The 26,284-nt window shown below is 41.3% G+C and overlaps 1 protein-coding gene across 2 annotated transcripts; it reads right to left on the minus strand.

Moving 5' to 3' along the window:
* Positions 1–249: 249 nt before the first annotated feature.
* Positions 250–26,284, minus strand: ZCWPW1 (zinc finger CW-type and PWWP domain containing 1). Of its 2 annotated transcripts, XM_036310624.1 has the most exons (17): positions 25,910–26,284; positions 21,960–22,014; positions 20,977–21,230; positions 20,443–20,533; positions 19,532–19,622; positions 19,090–19,235; positions 18,765–18,887; positions 12,165–12,281; positions 10,862–10,982; positions 9,933–10,008; positions 9,422–9,526; positions 8,210–8,293; positions 7,534–7,600; positions 6,264–6,364; positions 3,588–3,648; positions 3,012–3,134; positions 250–708 (listed from the first exon to the last, which is right to left on the minus strand). In XM_036310624.1, the coding sequence occupies exons 2-17, from the start codon at positions 21,985–21,987 to the stop codon at positions 401–403; spliced, it is 1,896 nt and encodes a 631-aa protein (XP_036166517.1). In that variant the 5' UTR covers positions 21,988–22,014; positions 25,910–26,284; the 3' UTR covers positions 250–400. The 2 variants fall into 2 exon arrangements, with proteins under 2 accessions (XP_036166517.1, XP_036166519.1); XM_036310626.1 differs by lacking the exons at positions 19,090–19,235; positions 20,443–20,533; positions 20,977–21,230; positions 21,960–22,014; positions 25,910–26,284 and having other exon boundaries at positions 19,532–19,639.

The raw sequence follows: 26,284 nt of genomic DNA on the forward strand, positions 1-26,284 counted from the left end.
TGAAACAAAGAACCAGAACGGCTACAATGCTTTTCCTCAGGCCACGCAGTTAGTAAATGGTGAGCCCGGATTTGAACCCAGACTTGTCCTTTTCTATGTCCTTCTCCCAGAACTCAAGTATCATTGCCTTCCCAGATTCCTATGCTATGCAGGCCTCCCACCAGAAACAATGATGTTAGTGACATGGAGGAGGGAGAGAAGCCAAAAGGAAGAATGTAGTTAGAGACAAACCAAACCAATTAAGCCAGTAACCTATTTTATTAACACATAAACCATACAACCCTGACTTTAGCGAATTAATCTTGTAGTCAATGGCCAATCCCAATAATTCTCTGGGGCCCTTTGAGAGGATCTCCCTCCTACTCTCAGGGAAGAGGGAAGAGAACACAAGAGCACAGAACTACTCCTCAAAGAAGGTGAACTCCTCCGTGTCATCTCTATGCTGCAGCTCCACCCTCTGCTCTGGCTTTTCTCCAACATCTTCCATGAGTTGCTCAAGGTCCAGGTCACTGGAGGCTTCATCGTCAGGAGGGAAGCTTCCAGCCTCCTGCAACTCTTGAGGTCCAGGCTCTTCTTTCCCCGTGGCAGGACAGGCCCTGTGATGAGCTGGTAGGATCAGGCCCTCTGACACCATTAGAATCTCTTTTTCTTCAGACAAGCTGGTTACCAAAGCCTTGCTTTGGGGAGCTTTAAATTTTTTCTCAGGACCTAAATGAAAAAGTGAAAGAACTGAGAATCTTATTAAGTCATCTGTCCTTACCTTTTACAAATCAAACTCCAAAATTTATATTAAAAAAAAAAAACCTCTGGAAAAGATTACCTTTCTCAATAGGAAGAATAGGCTTTGGAGTCAGAAAGACCTGGATTCAAGCCATGGATTAACCGTATGACAGAGACATGAGACAAGCAAATTTTAAACTCTTTGAGCCTCAGTCTCCTTATAATTGAAATGGTAAATATCCAGCCATAGAGATATTGAAAAAACGTAAGGGAGCAACATAGACATATCTATCTAGCCATTGCATGACAATACTCAATAAATGTTAGTTCCTTCCTCCTTACCATTTTGGGGTCTCTGGATGAAATCAAATCCACAACCATTATGTTTCTACTAGAGGCCCGATGCACGGAATTTGTGCAAGAGTAGGCCTTTCTTCCCCCAGCTACCAGCACTGGCTTCCCTCTGGCACCTGGGACCCAGGCTTCCCTCCAGCACCCAGGACCCGGGCTTCTCTCACAGCCCCGGCTTCCTCCAGAAGGTTGTCTGGAAGGATGTCCAGTCTAATTAGCATATTATGCTTTTATTATTATAGACTAGTGGCCCGGTGCATGAAATTCGTGCACAGGGGAGGGGGTGTTCCTCAGCCCGGCCTGCACCCTCTCCAATCTGGGACCCCTCGAAGGATGTCCTACTGCCGGTTTACAGGGATCAGGCCTAAACCGGCAGTTGGACATCCCTCTCGCAATCCGGGACTGCTGGCTCCTAACCACTCACCTGCCTGCCTGCCTGTCTGATTGCCCCTAACCACTGTGCCTGCCAGCCTGCTCGGCCCCAACTGCCCCCCGCCGCTGGCCTGCTTGCCCCCAAATGCCCCCCGCCAGCCTGATTACCCCCATTGCCCCCCCTGCTGGCCTACTTGCCCTCACTTCCCCTCCCCACTGGCCTGCTTGCCCCCAACTGCCCCCCTGCTGGGCTGCTCACTCCAAACTGCCCCCCCCCGCTGTCCTGATCACCTCCAACTGACCCCCACTGATGACCTGCTTGCCCCCAACTGCCCCCCCTGCTGGTATGCTTACCCCCAATGGCCCCGCCCCCCACCAGCCTGATCACCCACAACTGCCCTCCCCTCTTGGCCTCTAACTGCCTCTACCTTGGCCCCGCCACCATGGCTTTGTCCAGAAGAACGTCCAGAAGATCTCCTGGAAGGTCTCCTAGTCTAATTAGCATATTACCCTTTTATTAGTATACATAGAGACCTGGTGCACGGGTGGGGGCCAGCTGGTTTGCCCTGAAGGGTGTCCTGGATCAGGGTTGGGGTTCCCTTAAGGCATGGGGCAGCCTGGGCAAGGGGCCTGTGGTGGTTTTCAGGCCGGCCACATCTCCATGGGGTGAGGGTCCCCGCTGGGGGGGCGTGGCCAGCCTGGGTGAGGGGCTGAAGGCTGTTTTCAAGCTGGCCACAGCCCCATCAGGGTGGGGGTCCCTGTTGGGGGGCGTGGCCAGCCTGGGTGAGTGGCTGAGGGCCATTTTCAGGCTGCCCACAGCCCCTTCAGGAGGGGGAATGTCCCCGCTGGGGGGCGTGGACAGCCTGGGTGAGGGGCTGAGGGCTGTTTGCAGGCTGGCCATGGCCCTGGGCAACCCAGGCTCCCAGACCCTCCTTGAGCACAGGCCACAGGGGCTGGAAGCAGGTATCTGGGATTTATTTATCTTCCATAATTGAAACTTTGTAGCCTTGAGCGGAGCCCACAGCTGGCCAGGGCAGGTGGGAAGCTTGGCTTCCTCCATCGCCAGAGGCAACCCAAGCCTGTTCACTCCAGCTCTGTGGCCACCGCCATCTTGGTTGGGTTTATTTGCATACTCACTCCTGATTGGCTTGTGGGCGTGGCTTGTGAGTGTAGCAGAGACATAGTCAATTTGCATGTGTCTCTTTTATTAGATAAGATAGTGTGTACTGCATTCTACAATCTGAGAGATGCCATTTTGGCCAGTTTTTGTTCTTTTTAAAGTAATTAAAAAGTGTAGAATTGTTTTAAAATATCCAGGGAGAGGAGATATAGACATGAACCCTATTTCCCCAAACTTTTTCCAAAGTCTAGCAGCGGTTTTCAACCTGTGGGTCACAAACAATGAAAATACATCCTGCATATCAGATATTTACATTACGATTCATAACAGTAGCAAAATTACAGTTATGAAGTAGCAACGAAAATAATGGTTGGGGTCACCACAACATGAGGAACTATATTAAAGGGTCGCAGCATTAGGAAGGTTGAGAATCACTGGAGAGCCTTACCTGGCTGGTCAGGATCTGAATTCCCATGCAATTTTTTGGGTACAGGAGCAGCTGCAGGTTCATTTCCAAGAGATCTCTTCACTGACTTCCCTTGCTGAGTCCCATTTCGTCCATCTGCTATGCCTGCATCACCCCACACCCCCACCATGAAGAACATTTATTTCTCCCTAAATAACAACTTGTCAAGGGTCCATTGATTCCCCACATTTAAGTCTCTGCCCTGCATCTTCTGCTAATCTTAATCTAGTAAATTCCTTCAGTTCCTCTCCCCTCCCCAATATTTCTCCCCTCTCCCCCACCCCCATCATCTTCTCCTCATGGTTCTCCTCATGGTTCTTCTCTAGAAAGTTATCCTTCTTGCTAAGAATTTAAAACATTCATTTCTAAGATTTTATAATTCAATATTCAGAAATGAGGATGCTACAGATTCTCCAATGACACTAGCATGAGTTCTGCCATGTTTTCTCAGGTTCTAGATCTGAGATGTAAGTTCCAGCTACCTGCAGGCCCGTTACACTCTCTGCTTTCTCCCTGCCTTACCTGTAACACATGTCCCATTCCAGCTGGCTTGCTTACCTCTTGCCTTGGGGGGTTTTGTCTGAATTTTGGCTGGCTTGGGACTTGGCAAAGTTGGGTCCTAAGTATGGGAGAGAAAAATAAGAAAAGATAAATGAAGTTACATAATTGTGTTTTTAATAGAGTAGGATGCTACAGAAAGGATGAGAACAGCCACAGACTGAGAAAAAATATTTGCAAAAGGCATATCTGATGAAGGACTGTTATCTAAATATAAAGAACTCATAAAACTCATCAGGAAAACAAATAACCCATCCTGGTCAGTGTGGCCCAGTGGTTGGGCATCCTCCCGTGCACCAAAAGGTTGCCAGTTGGATTCCTGGTCAGGGCACATGCCCAGGTTGTAGGCTTGATCCCCAGTAGGGAGCATGCAGGGAGCAGCCAATTGATGTTTCACTTCCACATCGATGTGTCTCTCTCACACACCCTTCCTCTGTCTCTAAAAATCAATAAAAAATTTTTAAAAAAGAAAACACCCCATTTACAAATGGACCAAACACCTTAATGGAAACCTTACCCAAATATACAGATAGCGCATAAGCACATGAAAAGATGTTAAACATCATAAGTCATAAGGGAAATGCAAATTAAAACAACAATGAGATAGTACTATGCATCTATTAGAATGTCCAAAATTCAAAACACTAACAACATCAAATGCTGGCAAGGATGTGAGGCAACAGGAACTCTCATTCATTGCTAGTGGGATGGGAATGTAAAATGATATAGCCACTTTAGAAGACAGTTTGGTAGTTTCTTACAAAACTAAACAGACTCTTACCATATTATCCAGCAACCAAACTCCTTGGTATTTATCCAAAGAAGCTGAAAACTTAAGTTCCCATAAAAACCTGTATACAATGTTTATAGCAACTTTATTCATAATTGCTCAAACTTGGAAGCAACAAAGATATCCTTCAGTAGGTGAATGGGTAAATAAATTGTGGAACATACAGAAAATGGAACATTACTCAGGAAAAAAAGAGGCATCAAGACATGAAAGAAAATGAAAGAACCTTAAATGCATAATTCTAAGTGAAAGAAGACAGTCTGAAAAGGCTACATACTGTGATTCCAACTATATGACATTCCGGAGAAGGCAAACTACAGAGACAATGAAAAGATCCTTTGACAACCTTTAAGGTTGTCAAAGGTTGAGGCATACTTGGGGAGGGAGAAGAGATGAACAGGTAGAACACACAGGATTTTTAGGACAGTGAAAATATTCTGTACAATATTATAGTGATTGATACATGTCATTACTTACACATTTGTACAAACCCATAGAATGTGCAACACTACGAGTGAACGGTAATATAAACTATGGACTTTGAATGATTAGGGTATGTCAATGTAGGTTTATTGATTATAACAAATACACCACTCTGGTGGGGGATATTGATAATGGGGGAGGCTATGTATGTTTAAGGAAGGGGTAAATGGGAACTCTCTGTACCTTCCTCACAATTTTGCTGTGAACCTAACACCACTCTAAAAAGTCTCTTCAAATATGAAAAAAAAATCTATATTTCATGTGCCTGAAAAGAGTCTAAGGAAACAAGTCAATGAATAGCCTAATTGTCCACATAGTGGGAAGAGAGAATAAAGAGAGGCAAACTAGTGTTCTCTGAAACTGCTCCAGACAGAACCAAAGAACTACGGTAGGAATTGAGATGGTAATCAAGAAATAAGTTGCCCTAAAAAAAGAAAGAAAGAAAGAAGTTGCCTTGACTGGGCAACTCAGTTGGTTAGCATGTCCTCCCAATATACCAAAGTTGCAGGTTCAATCTTCAGTCAGGGCACATACAAGAAGCAACCAATGAATGCATAAATAAGTGTTACAACAAATCTCTCTCTTCTCTCTCTCTCTCTCTCTCTCTCTCTCTCTCTCTCTCTCTCTCTCTCTCTCTCCCTTCCTCTTTCTTTCTCTCTAAAATCAATAAATTTAAAAAAAAAAAAAAGAGCCCTGGCAGGTGCAATTCAGTGATCAGAGCTTTGGTCTGTGCACCGAAGGATCACAGGTTCGATTCCCAGTCAAGGGCATGTACCTGGGTTGCAGGTTCGATCCCCGCCCTGGTCAGGGCATGTACGGGAGGCAACCAATTAATGTCTCTCTCTCACATCCACATTTATCTCTCTCTCTATCCCCTCCCTCCCTCTGCCCCCCCTTCTCCCTTCCTTTCTCCCTTCCACTCTCTCTAAAAATCAATGGAAAAAATATTCTTGGTGAAGAATAAATACATACATACATACATACATACACACACACATACATTTTTTTAAAAAAAGAAAGAAGTTCTAACCCTGATTGGGTAGCTCAGTTAGTTTGAGCATTGTCCTGATATGCCAGGTTGGGGATTTGATCTCCAATCAGGGCACATACAAGAATCAACCACTGAATGCATAAATAAGTAGAACAACAAATTGATGTTTCTCTCTCTCCCCCTTCCTCCCTCTCTAAAGTCAATCAATAAATAAAATCTTTAAAAAAGAAATAAGTTCCTAGGGATGTGATATATTATAGAGAATAATCAAGGAAATTCCTTGGAGACCCTAAGAGACAGGATTGTTAGGGTTTCCTGAGGCAGAGACAGGATACTTCCTTAGTAAATATAACCCATGCCAACAGATGCCCTATAGGACTCTCCTAAAAGGAGCCCCAAAGATCAATCTTACTTTTTTCTCTCCCTCCTTTTCCTCCTCCTTCTCCAAGTCTGACTCTTCCTCTTCTTTCTCCAAGAAGGAATCTGGGCTCTTAGCCCCAGTGAGCATTAAGTCTAGAACAGGAATAGGAAGGAAAGCTAAATCATTTAGTCAATAAAATAGGTGATGAGTTAATGGAGCTGATCCCAGAGAATCAGTCTTCTAACTCTACCCTTCATGTCCAAGTAGTATTTTCTCCATAAATCATGATCCTATAGGAGATTATCACAGTTCAACCCTTTTCAAAGTCTCATCACTATTTAGTGTGCACCCTCCTTCCCTGCCCCCTTTTTTTCTCCATTCCTCTCTCCACTCATCCATTCATCTATTCATCCCCAACACTGGCCCAATGGTATTCATGGAAAACCTCCTATTATAAAAATCTAGAACTAGGCTGATATCCTATATAATAAAGAGCTAATATGCAAATGGTTGTCATACCCTCATGCCTTAACGGCTCAGACACTCAACACTGGGGAGAGAGGAATGGGGACCAGTCAGGCACAAATGAGCTTGCGAGAGAGAAATGGGGACCAGCCAGGCACAAATGAGCTCACAAGAGAGGAATTGAGACCAGCCAGGCACAAATGAGTTCACAAGAGAGGAATGGGGACCAGCCAGGCTGCGGCTTGGGAGAGGGATAAGCTGCCTGCCCTGTGGTCTCAGGCGCCAGTGGCTGTGCCTGTGCCTGTGGCCTGGGAGAGGGACAGGCTGCCCGCCCCGCAGTCCTGGGCACCTGTGGCTGCAGCCCAGGCAAAGCCGCCCACCCATGGTCCCCTGCAGCTGTGGCCAGCCTGGGTCCTGGGTGCCTGCAGCCAGCCAGAGGGAGGGAAACCTAGGTCCCAGGTGCCTGCAACTGGCTGGAGGAGGGAATCCTGGGTCCTTGGTGCGGGGCGAGGCAGAGGCGGTTAGGGGCAATCAAGCCAGCAGGGGAGCAGTTAGGGATGATCAGGCAGGCAGGCAGAGGGGTTAGGGTGATCAGGCAGGCAGACAGGCAAGCGGTTAGGAGCCAGCAGTCCCAGAATGCGAGAGGCAGTCGGACATCCCCCGAGGAGTCCCAGATTGGAGAGAGTGCAGGCCGGGCTGAGGGACCCCCCTTTCCCGCTGCCCCCCCCCCCCCCCGTGCACGAATTTTGTGCACCAGTCCTCTAGTCAGATATAAAACAAAGAAAAGCTTCAGCTGCTGTCCTCATGAAGGAATCCCTCCTCTCCCTCTTTAGTCTTTGCCTCCTACATATCCTACCTTTTCCTTCCCCATTATTGTCAGATCCACTGTATCTGCTCCAGAAACCAAACAATTTAACCCGCTCCTGAGGGAACCAAGAAACAAAAGCATCATCTACTACTCTCCCAGTGACTATTGTTGCCCTCTGTCTTCAAGATTTTAGTTACAGAATTTGAGTTTATATTCCATACCATTTTCACTTGAAATTTCACATTAGATTTACCTAGATTTTTGTGGAGATTAACTATTATAACATATTGTAGTAAAGTAATATATAATCATATTATCATCTCTTTTCCAGTTTATAATTCAGTAAGTAACTAGGAAAGATAAATTCACTGTTTGTCATTCTCCACCCACCCCTAAAGGCAGAAATTGAGGGTAAACACTGACTCTGCATAAAAGAGATGTTAAGGTACATATATCTGAGACTTGACTTTATATCTTAGCCCCCTACCACAAACTGTCTCTGTCTGGACTGAGAGAAGATCCCATTTATCCAAGGGTAAGGAAAAGAATGGATGAGTTAAGGAATTGAGGGAATTTGGCCTGGGAAGAAAAGACTATGTAGTTCTAAGACTAAGACTGTATAACAGAGAAGTACAAACTAATTTTTTGCAGCAGCGAACACATGGTTTGCTTTGGGTCTCAAGTCCCAAAGAGGAACTGGTATGTTGTCTGAACACTTTCCCACCTGAATACCGATCTGTTCTGCCTCCTGAGCCATTATCATGGCTGCCCCCAGTTTCTGGCTGCAGTCCTTGTTTCTGCACTTTTTCTGAAATGGAAGAAGAGTAGAGTCATGATAAATATTAGAGGCGTGACCCCAACATACTGCTCACCAGATATCTTTTTTAAAAATATTTAAAATATTTTATTGATTTCAGAGAGGAAGGGAGAGGGAAAGAGTGATAGAAACATCAATGATGAGAGAAAATCATTGACTAGCTGACCCCTGCACACCCCATACTGGGGATCGAGCCTGCAACCCAGGCATGTGCCCTGACTAGGAATCGAACCGTAACCTCCTGGTTCATAGGTTGATGCTCAACCACTCAGCCATGCTGGCCAGGCCCAGATATTATCTTTAACTACATTTATTTCCAGCTCCTGGTATTGACAAGATACTCTTATTAATCTTTTGAGCTCAGAGACACAATTCTCGTTTAGCCCCCAACAAAAAACCCTCACCAATTCCTAGCAATGTTTTCAACCAACATTTTGATGTCCTCTCCAAAGTAATTCCCATGGAAATTTGAAAAGGCAAGATTAAAGGACTTCAGATGATTACACTTTTAAGCTTTTCGTAAGTTTCTTTAGATTCAACTGTTTGATTTAATACTCACTACCTAATTTTCTAAGGCCCCTAAGCTGCTGGACCTCTGCTCATTTATAGCTAATGCAGTGATTCTCAGCCAGGGGAGGTTTTGCCCCCGAGAGGACATTTGGCAATTCTAGAGACAACTCTTTGGTTGTCACAACCAGGGGTGGAGGATTCCTACTGGCTAGTTGCCCAGGGATGCTGCTAAACATCCTACAATGCACAGCACAGCCCTCCACAAGAAACAATTATCTGGCTCAAAATGTCAATCGTCTCCAGACTGAGAAACCCTGAGTTAATCTATGCCCTCATTTCCACCACACCTGCTTTGGCTAAACTGTAGAAAACTAGTCTTCAGGAAGGCCTCCCATCTGAAGGCAGGGAAAAGGATTAAGAAAAATGACTATCTTGTTACAATCCTGGTAGATAGAAGAGTCCCTCATGAATAACCTCACCCTTGCACACTTGGTCAGTCATGAGACTTTCTCCTGATACAGCTTCCCCTGGGAGAATATCAGGTTTAATAAACGGAAAATTTCGTTTTCAAGTTTGCTGTATCACAACTGACCCCCAAGGGTTGCTCACCACTCCAGCTAGCTCCAGAGACAGCTCCTGAAAGTTCTTTAGCATGTTGACTGGGATCCAAGCACGAGAGACTATTTCTCCAAAAAATGTCACATGGTACTTAGACTGAAATAAAAGATGGTTATGTTATGGCCTCTTGTCTTTCTCCTTGCTTTGGCCCTCCAGCCAGAAAAGGAGGGGAAGAACTGTGGAGTCACAACGAAGGAGATGCTGGGCCTCTTCTGCTCCTTTATACTGACCCACCTGACCCACTTATTTCATTGTTCTTCCATCCTGACCTCAGTAATCCTAACCAATGCAAATTTATCAAAACATACATGTCCTAATAAATATTTAATTAGATACAAGTTTGTTTCTATGTGTGAGAATTTATTTCTGTTTGCCACTCCAGCTAAGTGTCTGATTCTGCTCATGTCTGCTGGCTATGCCTATGTTCTAACTCTGTGCATCTGTTAGGATGGCTTTGGTCATTACTTTGGCTTGACCACCTACCTGAATCAGGAAAACTCACCGGCAGGGAATCAAGATGAGAAGCAAAAAGAAAATATTCCCCCAGGTCAGGGTCAGATTCTACCATGCCTGGCCACCTGAAGAAGATAGATGGATATAGGAGACGGAAGAGATGGGTTTAGATGAATAGAACACAAGCTCATTAATATACATGTAAAGAAAGGAACAATATGTTTTGTAACCAAAGTCAGACACCACCACCCCCGTCAATCCCTCCCAGTGGTCACTACCAAATGACTGAAGACTGAAGTAACTGTCATCAATGTACAAAGAAGCTTAGGATCTTCCTTGTAAAAGTATCTTATCCTTAGGCCTTCCAGCAAGTCTGAGAACAAAGTCTTCTGACTAGGGACAGCTCCAATGAAGAAATTACCCATCCTACCCTCCCTTGTTGTCTTACTTTATCCCTAATATCTCAATGTTTTAAAAATGCTGTAGAGCCACTCTCCTCTTTCTACCCATTCAGGATAGAATTGTCAGACTCTTTTTTCCAGGGAAATACAACATCCACTATGAAATTCTAGAGAGCATGCTCTTTCAAAGCTTCCAAGCTTAGTACTTTATATTCTCCCCCACCCCATGCTCTTTCTAAGGCAGGTACCATGTCTTTTCTTTTTTTTAAATACTTACCTGAGGATATGTTGTGGATTTTTAAATTATTTGAGGGAGAAAGAGAGAGAAACATCAATCGGTTGCCTCCTGTATGCACCCCGCCATGGGGATTGAACCCACAATCGAGGTATGTGCCCTGACCAGGAATCAAACCCACAACCTTTCAGTGTACCAGACAATGCTCCAACTGAGGCACCCAGCCATGGCTAAGGCAGGTACCATTTCCATTGTAAATGTTTTCCATTTCCTTCCTTCTCTATTTGAATCTACCACTCTCAAGTTCATGAAGGCTGTTCTAAGTATGCCATGGTGCCCTACCAGGGGTAACCATATTGCTTGGCCCAGATGATGGATCCTGGGATGTAGGAGGCATAGGCCACATCACTCTCATGCCCTATCCAGGTCTCCTCAGGGATATCACAGTGATTGTACTCCAAGTCTGCCAAAAAAAAGAAGGAAAATAGCCTGGATGAGGGCAGGAGATAGGACAGGAAACAGGTATAGGCAGCAGGTATGACCAAAAGGGCACCTGGGAGATGGGCATGGAGGAAGAAGAACAAAGACCCTTGGGGGAAATGCAACCTAGAAGTAGGAGTGCTGCCTCCTTATACTCTCGTTGCTACTTCATAACCGTAATTTTGCTACTATTATGAATCGTAATGTAAATATCTGATATGCAGGATGTATTTTCATTGTTACAAATTGAACATATTAAAGCATAGTGATTAGTCACAAAAACAGTATGTGATTATATATGTGTTTTCCGATGGTCTTAGGCGACCCCTGTGAAAGGGTCATTCGACCCCCAAAGGGTCTCGACCCACAGGTTGAGAACCGCTGCTCTAGAGAAAGAGATTCCAGGCTTCTATATCCCACATTGTTTGACCCTTCTATGTAACATTATGACTATAATTTCTCTGAGACACTGTTTTCTCATCTGTAAAGTAATTGGGCTGAATTAGAGCATCATAATGTCTTTCAAGTAGTTTCAAACATTCTAGAATTCTATGCCATTGGATCTTTCTTACCTGCTTTTCCCTGTATATTTCATATCCCTTCCTATCCAACCCAATACCAATAATCTAATCAGTATATCCAGGGTCAGACCAATGCTGAAAAAGATGGAATTCTCTCAAAACATACGTGTGCTTTTCTATATGTTTTTATTTATTTCAGCGAGGACGGGAGAGGAAGAGAGAGATAGAAACATCAACAATGAGAGAGAATCATTGATCAGCTGCCTCACACACGCCCTCCCCACCCCCCACAGGAGATGGAGCCTGCAACCCAGGCATGTGCCCTGACCAGGAATCCAACCATGACTTCCTGGTTTATAGGTCAATGCTCAACCACTGAACTACATTGGCTGGGCTCAGAAAATATGTTCAGATTCCATGCCCCTCCCGACAACATAACTCTTTAGGTTGTCTTCTTCTAGCCCGTTATGCCAGATTCATCTTGATATGACAAGAAGATCGTTTTCTTTCTCTAGACACTATAAGGACCCCTGGAGTTGAAACTACACCTACAACATAATTAATTTAAAGGATATATGCAGGGAAAGAAAGGTGGAACAACAACAACAAAAAAAAACACCATAAACATTTCCACTACATTCTACCTGTATTCTGGTCACAGGACCAATTATCTGGAAGGACTGAGGGGTCAGCGTTCCCATGAAGCCGCCTCCATTTCCCACAGTTTGGGGAGGAACACTGGACCCAGACTAGACACTGACCTGTGACAGGGGGAAAAAACTGAAATGAGACTCAAAAATGTGCTCTTCCTTCTTCAACTCATTTAAAATCAATATACTCCTCACCAGAATCACATAGCCTTAGAGATCACCTAGTCCAATCCTTACTTATAAATGGGAAAAGAAAGGCTCAGAGAAGATAATTGACTTGCTGAAGATTAGTCTAAATTTGTGGCAGACCTAAATTTACAACCCAGGTCTCACATTTCAGTCTTTTACCATACCATGCCATCATTTCTCCTCCACCCAGGGCAGAAAGAAGTGTTTCCTATATTGACAGTTCTTTAAAAAGTTTGGTTTCCATCCTACTGGCTAGTTCCTTATTCTCTGCTAGCATGTCAATGCTGAAAAATTCTTTTGAAAGGCTACCCAGCATCTTTTGTGTACAACATCCAGAGTTCCATCTGAATCTCAGCAGATTTATCTGTCACCAAATCATCAAGTTGCAACCTTTGGGACCAAGAGCCCCAAGTTCACCCCCCTCCAAAAACACGGGTCTAAGTCCATCATTTCTCAATCAACTATTTACTTCAGGCCCTGCTGAAAGACAAAGCATTCCTTTTAAATATATATATATTTTATTGATTTCAAAGAAGGAAGAGGGAGAGAGAGATAGAAACATCAATGATGAGAGAATCATTGACTGGCTGTCTCCTATACACCTATCACTGGGGGTCGAGCCCGCAACCCAGGCATGTGTCCTGATCAGAAATCAAACCATAACCTCTTGGTTCATAGGTCGGCACTCAACCACTAAGCCACCGCAGCTGGGCAAAGCATTCCTTTTATCACTTACCTGCCAAACCATCATCCCACCTTTCTCTATCCCCACATTTTCTGAGTTGTTCCTGTACCCGACACAGCCTCTCCTCTTTCCTTCCTAAACCCTTCCACTGTTATTTTTAGAATTCCAGACAAAAGCAACAAAAGTCCACATATCTTTAACCTCTTCTCTGAACCTCTATCTCATTTTTGAAACCTGGTGATGCACTGACGTTGCCTCTACCTGACCCCACCCCACCCGCAGCTCTCTAAATAGAATTGGTTCCTTCTCGTGCATCTCATGTCTCTCAGGCCAGAAAATGGATTCAGTATCATCCTTATTCCCTATTGCCATTTCCAGACCATTACCATCTTCTTCTATAAAAACCTTCCTCCCTTGAGGTCCAGGTGATGGAACTATACCACCCTCTCATCTCCCTTGAAAAGATACTGACATCTGGTTCAGCCTTCTCCTCTCTACCTCCTGGCCTCATTCCAAATGATCACTATTTCCATAGGGGTAACTCACAAAGAATCCCATTCTCTGAGTTCTTTGACCTTTTCTTCCATGCTATCTCAATAACCCACTTCACTTCAGTAACCCACTCCTACCCTTGTATGCCCCACCGGTCATCTGCAGGGACTGCATACTCCCTTGAACCACTTACCCAAATATCCCTCTCTGATAAAAATTCCCTGTCCTCCCACTTCACTTGCTCAGAGGACCCCTAGAGCAACTTTCACTTTATCTAGATCTTTTACCCTCCCCTCAATCCAGAAGCAACCTCTTTTCTCTACTCTGTACTTACTCAGGTTTGATTCCTTAGATCCTCTTACAGGCATCTTCATTTCCCTCTGTCCTTCCTCCTACCCAGCTGGTAAAACACAACTCTTAATGAACCCACTCTACCTTTTCTGTGCCTATATTCATTAAATTGAGTGTTACTAGAAAAAAATCACATAACTAGGCACATGGGTACACTATATATTCACAATATGTTTCCCTAGTAAGTTCACTCTCCCACTGTCAAATCTTACTTTAAATACCTGAACATAAGGAATGCCCTCCATCCTATTGAAACCATCCTCAGAAAAGCATATTATGGATCACATTCTTGATTAATTAATTTTGAAGAACAAGGTACTGGTTGGGAATGATGTATTAGTCTGAAAAGATAGTTGCTAATGATATTTTTGGATGTTTATAGAGATGCCCTAGCAAGACTAGAAAAAAAGAATGTGAGAAGGGGTTGGGGACTATAAAAGTAAACATAGATCAATAAAATAAGTGGTTGGTTGTGAAAATAATGAATATTCATGAGGAAATGAGTGAGGGGGGAAATCATCCTAATGACATAGAACTAGATATTTATGGCTTGGTATGAAATCTTCAAAGACAACAATAAACAGTTCTTTAAAGTTCCCTTTCAAACAGTGTAGGAAGAGGAGAAGATGATGTGTCTGAAAATGGAGCTTGAGGCTCTCAACATGGCTCTATGATAATGAAGACTGATGTCAAGCACACATTAAGAGCATTTCAGTTGACCTCTCACTCTTGAAATACTAGTTTCCTTGGATTCTGTGATCACTTATTCTCCTGTTCCCTCTCTCCATCTTTCTGGCAGCTTCCTTCTTTACTGGGTTCTCATTTTTCTCCATTAAAGCTTTAAATGTTGGCGTTCCAAAGTCCAATCATGGATGTTTGCTCCCATGTTACACTTCCTCCTGAGTCAAACTTTCCCATTCCCATAGCTTCAAAATACACTTTCATACCTGATAACACAGAGATGTATATACTAACAGTCTCTGTTCTGAGCTCCAGATATCTATAGCCATCTTGCTCTTTTGTAACTCTATTTGGATGTCTCAGAATGATCTCAAATCTAATGGACCTAAAACCCAAACGCTTAATCTTATCCCACAAATCTGTTCTTCCTCCACCTTTCCGCACCTCCTTTCATGTACATGTTCAAGCTAGGAACCAATCACCTTTAACATACTCTCTCCTCTTTCATCCCCCCCTCCATATCCAATTCATTACCAAGTTCTGACAGTTACCTCTAACACATATCTTGAAATCATCCATTTCTCTGTCTCCAATTTCATCATCCTAATCCAGGCCACCAAAAATCTAATCTAGTACTAACTTCTTGTCCACTCTTGTCCCCTCATACTTCATTCTCTAATTGGATTCTTCTAAAACATTAACTCAATGATGTTGTTCTCCTGGTTAAAATTCACCAGTGGCTTCCCACCGCACTTCGGAAAAAATTCTCACTTTGTAACATGGTCTTTGATTTAGTTACTACCTACTTCTTTATATTTAACCAGAGCTACTTTCCTGCCTTGCTTCCCCTTGCTCTCTGAACTCCAATCACACCAGCTTTCTTTTAGTACCTGGAATTTGCCAAACTTCACCCTACCTAAAACTCTCTCTCTTACTTCTACTATTCCTTCAGGTTTCAGCTTAAATGTTATTTCCTTACAAATGAATTCCCTGACTGACCCATTTTATTTCGTTTTTTATTTTTTTAAATATATTTTTATTGATTTCAGAGAGGAAGGGAGAGGGAGAGAGAGAGACAGAAACATCAATGATGGGAATCATTGATTGGTTGCCTCCTGCATGCCCCCTACTGGGGATCAAGCCCACAACCCAGGCATGTGCCCCCGACCGGAATCGAACCCGGGACCCTTTAGTCCACAAGCCGATGCTCCATCCATTGAGCCAAACCAGCTAGGGCTGACTGACCCATTTTAATTGGGTCTCCATTATTTCCTTTAATGACACTCCATTTTTTTCATTCACAGTACTTAACAGAAATTGGTTGTATTTATCAGATACTTCCCTTTTAACTTCCTACTCTAGGAGGACTCACCTCTCCTTGGCAACTATAAGAAACAGGAAGCGTAGTTCTTTTATAGTAAGAGGCTTACACATTCACTACAATCAAAACCTGACTCACAAGCACTGCCTAAAGGGTGAACTTCCATCTTTCAGTCTAAAGTGCAATCCTGATGGGAGCAGCCAGAACTGTGGTGTGTGAACACCCACTCCTATCCCCACATCCTTCTCTCTGGAAAGTGCTACCTCTTCCAATTTTCAGTTTATATATAAAAACTGTGTTCACATTCATCATTAATGCTAATGTGTAAATTCTCGCCAAGGAAAATCTGCCTTCCACCTGGCTTGAAAACCTTGAATTAAAATGCAGGAGAGCAATGGTGGAATTGCAGTAGCAACCAGAGCGAGGAGAAGGGACACCCCCAAATCATTCCATATAATGACTGGTTTTCTTGTCTGGCTGCATTTGTATAAGTTTGGTTCTGGTTGTAACTATGAGTCTGAAGAAGAATCTTGGCCATCCTTTACCTTAAAGCATGCCCTTTTTGGCAAGCTATATAAAAAGAAATCTCTGACAAAAAATAAAATAAAGTGCAATCCTTTCCCTAATACTGAGAGGTTCAGGAGAAGATCAGTACCACCCAGACCATCCAAGTACTCAAATTAGGCTAATAGCTCCAGTTCCTTATATTACCATGTCATAATAACATGAGGAGTGGTATATTGCCCTGGACTACCTTGTCTGGTGACTGCATAGTCTTGCTAGAATTTTCTTTCAAGTATGTACAAACCATATTATGCTTCTATAATTAAAATTATATAGACACACATATACATGTTAAACACTAGCTGACTGTTTATTCCATTGTTCCTTACACTTTGGGTTCTGTCTTTTTTTTGGGGGGGGGGCACAAGCCTGTTTTCCTCCATATTGTTCATTTTATTTATATTTATAAGTATTTATATTAAAAGTTTTAAAAATACTAATATGTTATATGATCTATTTTATTTCTTATCCTAAAATTTCTCAAGATTACTTCATATAAAATATTTGTTTATTATCTGTCCAATACACTAAAACTGCAAATTCCATAAAGTCAGGGATTATCTATTTTGTTCACCAACATATTTCCAGCACCTAGCACAAAGCCTGGCAAACAATATAAGGCATTAATAACTATTGTTAAAATAAGAAATACATCTATATCCATCCTTATCTTCCATCCATCCAATCTCAAAGGCTAAACTGTCCTTTCTAAGAATAATTCTTCTGGTTTTCTTCTCATTCCCTTCAATCTCTCCCTCTCTATAAACAATTTTCCCTGAGCACATAAATATGCTGATAACACACAGGTCAAGACTATTTCTTTTTAAAGAAAGCTCAAAATAACTTTCCCTTAACTCTATACCCACTCCTCCTTTTATTTACCATTTTCTCCCTCCTAGTTTTCTCATCTAAACTAATTAAAAAAGTATTTATTCTTCAACCAACTATAATCTGCCATTCACCCTTACCAACCCATATAATTGCTCTAATCAAGACCATAATGACTTACTAATTGTGATATCGGTTAAGCATTTTCAAATCTTTATCCCCTTTGATGTCTCTATAGTAGCATTTGACAAGGCTAAATACTCCCTTTTATGAAATTCTCTCCTCCCCTAGCATCTGTGATACCACATTCTCCTAATTTTCCTTCTACCCTTCTAATTTCTCTTAGTTCTTTTTAGTTTTTTCCCTGGGCAGCTCTTCTTCTGTTCAATCGTAAACATTATGTCCCCCAGGGTTTTTTACTCAGTGTTTTTCTCTTCTCACTCCCTACCTTCTTCTTAGAAAAATTTCATCTATTCCTACTGATGTAGATGACGCCGAAATTTCTATCTCCAACCCAGACCTCTTTCTTGAGCTCTGAATCTCATCAAAGACCCCATAACTTGCTCACAGATGAATTCACCACCTTAAACTTTTTCTTCTATACTCTCCATTTTAGATCATAATCCTTTTAGCCACTCATTCACTCACGCCTCACTCTTCCTCAGCTCTCATATCCAACTGGTAACCATATCATGGTGATCCTGTCTCTTAAAGATCTCAAATTTGTCTCTTCCTCATCACTGCTATTGTCTATCTTGTCTATCTTCCTTGCTTGGATCACTATTTCTGAGTCTAGTCTTGTTCACAGGAATTCATCTTCCATGCTATTGCCAAAGTGAGCTTTCTAAATAGAAATCTTATCAATTTTCCCCTACTTAATGTCAATGGTTCCTCTTTATCTATAAAATAAAACCCAAAACCCATTAACTTCACATGCAAGGCCCTTTATGGCCTGGCCCTTGCATGTCTCTAGCCTTATCTCCCCTACCCCTGTAACCTCCTACCCCAAAGCACAACCAAAAGCTACCAACATTAGTCCTCCTCCATAACTCTGAAAATTATCACTCTGATCCACCCCCATTTCTACCTTGGTTCATCTGACTAAATTATACTTCAAGTTCTGGCTCAAGCAGTGTCTTGTCTTAGAAAGTTTTCCAATTCTACTCCCAACTTATAGCTTTCTTATCTACCTTCCTTAGAAGCCTATCTCCCTTGTGACAGGCTTATACTCATTTCTTCTGCACTTACCCAGCCCTCCTAAAATGCCTGGCATATAATAGGTACCCCAAAACTATAGATTATATGAACAAATAATTCAATGAATTAAATCTTTCTCTTCTTCAGCAGCATATCCTCTAACAAGTAGCAATGAGAAATTAATTATAATCTTTGCAGAATTCCCTCTAACATTCTAACCCTTGCCTCTCTCCTTCATCTCCAGTTTTCAAGCCCAAGTAGTTTTCCAAACCATGGCTGAACTTACCAAAACCACTTTCCTCTCCTTTTTGTTGGTCCTTGATCTGAGCATGATCCTGAACCATTTTCTTCAGTTGGTCTTTCTGTTTATGCTCATGTCCTCGCTGGGCTTTCTTCATTTTCTCATCTTCTGGGAACATAAAATAATTGTAGGGTGGAGTTATGTGGGAGAGATTCTTTGTAGATAGTAATGCAGAAAAAAAGAAGAAAAATCATAGCATGATAGTTTCAAGCCTTAGGTTGGAAATTCTCAGCCGGCCCACTGTCCCATTCCCTAATTTGATGGATTAAGTATTTGAGCCAGATGTCAAAGTATATCTGACTATACTTACGAGCTTTTTTCTTTCTTCTCCTTAAGGAGAGTTTACCGAATTTCTTCTCAGATGATGCAAAATCTGGCTGGCCTGGCTTAGATGGGATTATTCCATCTTCCTGAGAGGCTGAACTCTCTAGAATATGAGGTACCGTTACCCACTCTCTGAAAATAAGATATTTTTAAATGAAAAGGTAAAAGAATCCAAAAATAAATTTTAAGAGGATAGAAGAATCCTAGGCTCTCTAAGGCCTCCAGATGTCATGTTACCTATCTACCTGCCTATTTTTCCCAATTCAAATAGGTAGCTTTCCTGAGCTGAGACAAATTTACAGAGATATAAAAAATGACCAGAAAAAAAAAATGACCAGATAGGTAGGTTGGTAGGTAGGTACATAGACAACCTTTTATAAATATTAAGTCCACCCTGTAATCAACTCACCTAACAGGAATAAACTTACCTATCAGCATTATCATTATCAGTAGTCGAAGAAGCAATTCCTGGTTCCTTGACTAACTGGGTATGTCTTATGGGCTGGGCACAGGAAGTCTCTGCAAAATCAAGGCTAGATTCTATCTCTTCCAAAACAAAACACTATAAGCAAAGAAGTAATGTTAAGAAATAACCACTCCATTATTTTTAAATTATAATCTTTCATTAAAATGTCTTCCACCTGTTGCCTGAAAGAATCTACTTTTGGACTTTTGTCATATCATAAAATTTTAAGTCTTTAAAATTTCAGGAAAAAATACAAATTTATGTCCTTCTAAAAGCCTTTCCAGATTGACCTGCCTCATTCCAAGATAGCCAGGAAATGTTAATTTTATTTTATTTACTGTGTCTTATATAATTTTTCCTTAAGCTTTCCTCTAGGAATAGAATTATATCTAAGAATAGCTGAAAATATCAGATCATTTTCCTTAGCCCCATGACCTTATTGATAGGGTCTTGGGGCCTATGCTATAGAGTCCTTTGTTCTAAAAATAAAATCCTTTAGCATGTTGAAACAGTACGGGAAACAGAAAATATACAAGGGTAGATGGAAACTAAATTCTTCAAACCTGGGAAAAATAATTTATTTTTCTAAGTAAATTCTGAACATATAGAAAAGAATTTAACTTACATTTTAAAAAATTTAGATGAAACTGTATTTACATTCTGAAGTCAATGTAATCTACTTTTCTAAAAGTCTGCACCCCCTATCTAAGGTGGTTTAGCTATAGTCCTTGATAGAAGATGACGTATTTTAAAGTATGTCAAAGTCCCATCTAATATTTTCTTACTTAAGAGGATGGAGGCAAGAAAGGAAGCTGTCAATTTACTCAACATTTCAGGTAACAGTTTCTCTGCCTGAAACTCTTTTTCTCTCACCATAAGCCATACCCAAGCACTCTTGGAGGGACTTCTGTATCACAATCTGGAAAATCTCCTCAAACTCTTCATTGGTAAGATTTGATTTTTCCTGCATAGACAAGGGTAGAGAAGGAAAACTGCTCGTCTTTTCCCAGTTCTCATCTCTGGCCAGTCAGAAAAGCCTCCGTTAGATGAGGCAGTCAACTCACAAGGCTGAGAGCATGAAGTCGATCATATATAAGGACTCCATAAACTCTATCCCAGATCTCCTGGGAATAAAGGAGTCAAAAAATGGAAAAAGTTGATTAAATTTCTGTCCACCTCTACTTTCATATCCAAACCACCTCAGCCCCTACATACCTACCATTATTTCCTGCTAAATACTGTCATCAAAACATTTTTTATCTTTTTAAGAAAAAAATGGAAGTCCCAAAAAAGGAATAAAAAACTGAAACTACAAGAAGAATTTCTCCAACATGGAAAGATTCTATTTGTCCAGGATGAATGACTAGAAAAAACTGTCCCACTAGAGCCCATCAGTATGACTGATACCTTTTCTTTCTTCTCTGCTTGCTTGTTGTCTTGAACCTTTACTTTTGTCTCCTGGTCACTGCATGGACCATTCACTGTGGTTGCTTCCTCCTCCTTCTTCTCTAACTTGGCCTTTAGCAGGTTTGGTCCGGCCTCGGCCTCCAGGGAACTGATCCCCAGAGTCTCCTCTTTGTGTGAGTTAGGGTTATAGGGCATCAGGCTATGCAATTTTTGTGCAGGTGGGATAAAGGATTTTTTTGATCCTTTCCCATATTCTGAAAGAAATTTGATCATCAAATGGAATTTATGAAACATAGAGTCTAACACAGAGACTGCCAAACACTGCCAATTGACTGACCATATCAGAATTATCTGGAGAAATATTTTAATAAATTCATATTTCTAGGTCTCTACTCACCCACCCTCATTTCCCCTGCCCTGAGTTTCTGATGAAATATTTTGAAGTGAGGCCCGAGAATCTGAAATTTTACAAGACTATCTAGATGATTCTGATGTACTTTCAGGCTTAGGAACCACTGAGTAATTGAAAGGTGATAAATATGATAAATATAAGCATTTGGGAAACTGAATTATTTAAATATAAAAATTTAAAAATTTGTCTATTTTAACTTTGGACAAAATTTTATGGGAAATTAAGAGAAAATGAAAAAAATATAGTTAAAATCTACAGATGATACAATGAAAATTGTAGTGATCCTCCCAGGTGTAAGTAATATCTCTTTCTTCTGAGCTTCCATAATACTCTGTACCTGCCTGGTGACATTCACCCCACTCAAATTTATGTTACAGATATTTATGAGTTCATATATTCCTTGAGCAGGACTATTTCTAAGATATATATTTTACTCAAAGTGTCTAGAAATGTAGTAACTTTAACAAAGTAGAAATAAAAAATATGTAAACTGAGCTTCTCTTTGGTAGGAATCTGAGAAGGGAAAAATGAAAGATATGTATAAAATGAACCTCCCTCACTCTTGACTCACCTTCTTTACTCTGCAATGTTGTCATCATTCAGCTCAGAAGCTACACTTTTGTGCTCTGTTAGAAAAAAGAAATTAACTGCTAAAGCTCTGATTGAACATGAGTTTAAACTTTTTTCTCTTCCTGTCTTCTTGGGTTCAGGATTTCTTTTCCTGGAACCCCTGAACTACATGTTCTGCCTTCTTGACTATACTTCTGCCTTCTGAGCAATGCCAATTACATGCCAGGGGATAATTAGAGTTATTGTTTTAAAGATTAGCAATAATTCTTAGTGTTTTAAGTGCTGAAGAGTTTAACATATTCATACATCTATAAGCCATCTGTGGCACAGCAGAATGCTGAGACTCAATTTGTGGGTGATGTTCCAATAATTTGTACATTTTTCCAATTTATTCTTTCCACTATTGATATTACTTCTATCCACTTGTTAGAAGAGAACTGCTTTTTTATCAGCCTAAATTTATAACCCTCTACCCAGTTTTCTTAGGTTTAAAGAATATAATTCACTCTTATTTTTGTAACAGTTATAATAAACACTGTAACTCAGATAGTGTTATTAGAGGTCATAAAATATCATTTCCCCTTTTTACAGATGAAAAATATGCAGGGAGGTTAAGTGGTTTGCCCCAAATGTCAGTGTTAATACATGGGAGAGCCAAGTTGAATCCAGGCCTTTGCTTTCAAATTCTACTAATACAACATCTATTCTTCTCAGTGATCTTATTTCTGACTGCTGGTTTTGAGTACTTTGAGGGCCCTAGACTTGCAATTCAATCTTCCAACTCTGCCATCTCCCACTTATAAAAAACCCACAAAGCAGCATAAAATGGATCTTTAAGTTTATATACAGTTCCCTTTAAAGGATATGAAAATTTTAAGACCTTCAAATGGCCAAATTATAGTAAACACTCAGTTGTCTGGGGTGTAAAGTTCCTCTCCCTGGTTCCTAAGATGAATTGAAAAGGTGTTGGGACTTGACTTAGTGTGGCTACAGCATGATTGGGTGTAAAGTATTTTTAAGTTATCTTTTGGTATTTTTCTGTTCTATTTCTTAATTTCTGAATGTGGATAATTCTGATGTGTTGTTCTGCAATAACTACTTTTCCTTTCATATTAAGGAGCACATTTTCTCACTTTTGCATCATAACTCACCACTACCAACCCCCAAATGTATTTGCTCTAAGGAAAAAGGCAAATGGGAAATTGGGGGAGAAACACTACAGCAAATTGGTCTCTATCTTTATGATAATCCTAAGCAGAAGCTAGAAACTGAATCAAATTGGTTGCAAAAGGAATACTAATTTGACCACAAATGACAAACACCTTCTCTCAGATTCCAGAATCCCAAAAATAATCATTAGAAGTCCCTATGAAGGTAATATAAATTTTAAGAAGAGCTATACTAAATGAAAAATGAAAAGTAGTAGATTTGAGATAACAACATTTCTTTTTTTAAATGTCTTTTAAAAGAAAAAAAACAAAATAAAATTTAAAAATGTCTCTCTTCATAATGTGCCCCTGGAGAGTAGAACTGTATGGAATGGAGCTTTTTACTGTACCCCCCTATGCATCTCTAACATATTATAGCATACACATATTATCACTTCAAAAGTTATTTTTTTAAATTCTAAATTCTTTAAATAAAATAGAGTATTTTTGATCAATCTAAAAATGCACAAATTTTCCAAGTTAGGTTCAAATAATTATTTAAGCCTCTACTGACCTCTGTAGGCAAAAGTGTGTTACTGGCGCCCCAACCAACTGGATAAAATTGTGGATCATTATTGAGTTAACAAACTGTAGTAAATCTATACTAGTAAGCAATGATGTGTAACACTTCCCCTTAATCGAGAGTGGGTTTGTGATGAAGAACGTTACCTTTAAAGAAAATCTCTAACCTGATCAATAGAGAAAGGAAAGCCAGGAAGTAACTGACAACTCAAGTCTCTGCTGCTCTGCTCCAGACTAATTATTTTCTCCCACAATAACAAATACTGAAATCTAGTTCAGAGAGAGACATATTTCTAAATAGTTAATAAATATACAAAAAAGTACCACCAACTTTCATCTGACCAGCTAATAAATGACTTTCATTTAAACACTGAAAATCATCACATTGGTTTTAAGAAAAAAATCACCTTGCTCAGCAGTTCTCAAAGTGTGATCCAAAGACTCCTGGGGGTCCTCTCCCTTTTCCAACAACTTATCTGTGTTAGGCTGGATTTTCTCATATACTTCAACCGAAACAAGATACAAGCATACCTTGGATATATTGCAGATTTGGTGCCAAACCACCACAATAAAGTGAGTATCACAATAAAGCAAGCTGTAATCTTTTGCTAATGGACGGTCTTGCCTTTAATTTGTAAAAAAAAAAACAAACAAAAAAAAAACATGCAACACCTGTGAAGCACAATAAAGGGACGTGCAATAAATAAGGTGTGCCTGTATCATAACAGATTGAATTCAGAAACAGATGAAAATCCAGCTGTCTTCTATTACGCCAAACATGAAAGACATTGCAAAAATGTAAAACAACAACATGTTCACACTAACTTTCCTTTTGTTTGGGAAAATATATTTTTCATAAAAATGTGAACATGTAATGAGTTTATTGTTATTTTAACATTAATAAATGTTTAAATTTTCCTGTTTAATTTCTGCCATGGATATAAACCAATCTTTGAAGTCCTTCAGAATTTTCAAGAATACAAAGAGTATAACATGTTTGAGAACTGGTGTAGCTAAATAACTTAATTCAGTCCTGTAAATACTTTTCAAACAGCATTCATTCTCTTCCCTCCTCCCCCCATTTAAAATGTGTTCACAAATTTCTCCCTCCTAACTATCCAATTATTCCCTCTATATTGTTTCTGGAATCCTTGGTCTTAAGAAAATAAAAGTCAACCCTTTAGAATTATACTCTAAAATTTGTTCATTTTTAGATTGATCAAAAATACTCTATTTTAAACCTAAACTCTGCAAGTTTCAAAAACCTGTATTTAAAGACTCTATTTAAAATCTCCTTTAAGCTGGAGTTGGATTCCCTTTTGGCTTTAATGTCTAATCTGCTTATTTTCATGCCTCAATCAGTAACAGCTGCTTTCTTTCTTTTCTTTTCTCCTCAGAGAGGATGATTCACATTTAACAAGACAGAAGTAAAAAGAAGATTCCAGCTCCCCTGCTGCCTACGCTAGACTACCTGACAAGACATTCCTGTCGTCACTACCACAGTTCACCTAAAACTGCTACAGAATCTTGTAAATGGCGAACTACAGCTTCTCGGTTCAGAGAGCGCACGGAGGCGCAGAGATAGGGCCACTATCACAAGAAGGCGCCCTTCCGGGGCTGCGCTCCGGCTCCTGCTCCCGGCCGCCGCAGGCGCTCCCGGCGGCCCTCGCTGCCGGCCGACCGCCACCGGCCTGTTCGGTGTTGTTTTCGCCTAGAGCAGCACGTCGCCATCAACTTCCAGATCGCCGCACCGTTTTTTCCTCTCAGGCTGCCTAGGTCTGGAACAGTAAAAGGCCTTAATCCCACCTTTAACATTTGAGGGAAGAACTTTGTGGTGATCCCCATTTTTCCTCGCTCTTCCTTCACCAAGACTCTCTTAAGATCGGAGGTATCACAGACAAAAGTTCTTGACGCCCCTCCAAGAGGAAAACGGCGTCTTTCTAGATTCTCTTCCCCCATCGAGAACGCCATCATGAGAGAATTCCCCCTCCGCTGCCCCTCCCGCGGAGACACCAGATTCCTCATTCTCGCTCGGACCGTCATTGCCCGCCAGTAAGAAAGAATGGGGTTACTTTTGTTTGTCGGCTGGGGGTGAGTTTGAGGTTAGAGGTTCTAAGGAGCAGGGGTAAGAGTTGTCACCCTGACGAGGAAACTCAGACGGAAGATCCCAGGATTAGCTGCGCCTAACACCTTCATCTGCAACCAGATTAGAGACAGCTACCTTCTGGAGCGAGGAACAGAGAGAACTACTGCAACAATTCTGCAAGCCCCTCCAACCTCGACCCACTTTTCCCGCCACCAAGAAAAGGCGCGAGGCCACGCGTAAGCTCCACAGTTCCCTCCAGCGGCGAACTCTCAGTGCTGAGGCGCATGCGCAGCCAGAAGATGCGTTTGCGCTTGCGCAGGTGAATGTCGCCATCTTCCACGCTAACGCCCTGTAAAACTACAAATCCCACAATCCTAGATGGCCTCACTTTTTCCTTTAGGCGTCCACAGCAGTGCCTGATCGTTAATGAATCACATCTTTCTTTAAATTTTTCTCTGCCCCAAGCTGTCTTTTCCTTTTCGTTCCCTGATTCCTATTATTCCTTTTAGT

This window comes from Myotis myotis, unplaced genomic scaffold (assembly GCF_014108235.1).
Source record: "Myotis myotis isolate mMyoMyo1 unplaced genomic scaffold, mMyoMyo1.p scaffold_m19_p_5, whole genome shotgun sequence".
NCBI classification, from domain to species: domain Eukaryota; kingdom Metazoa; phylum Chordata; class Mammalia; order Chiroptera; family Vespertilionidae; genus Myotis; species Myotis myotis.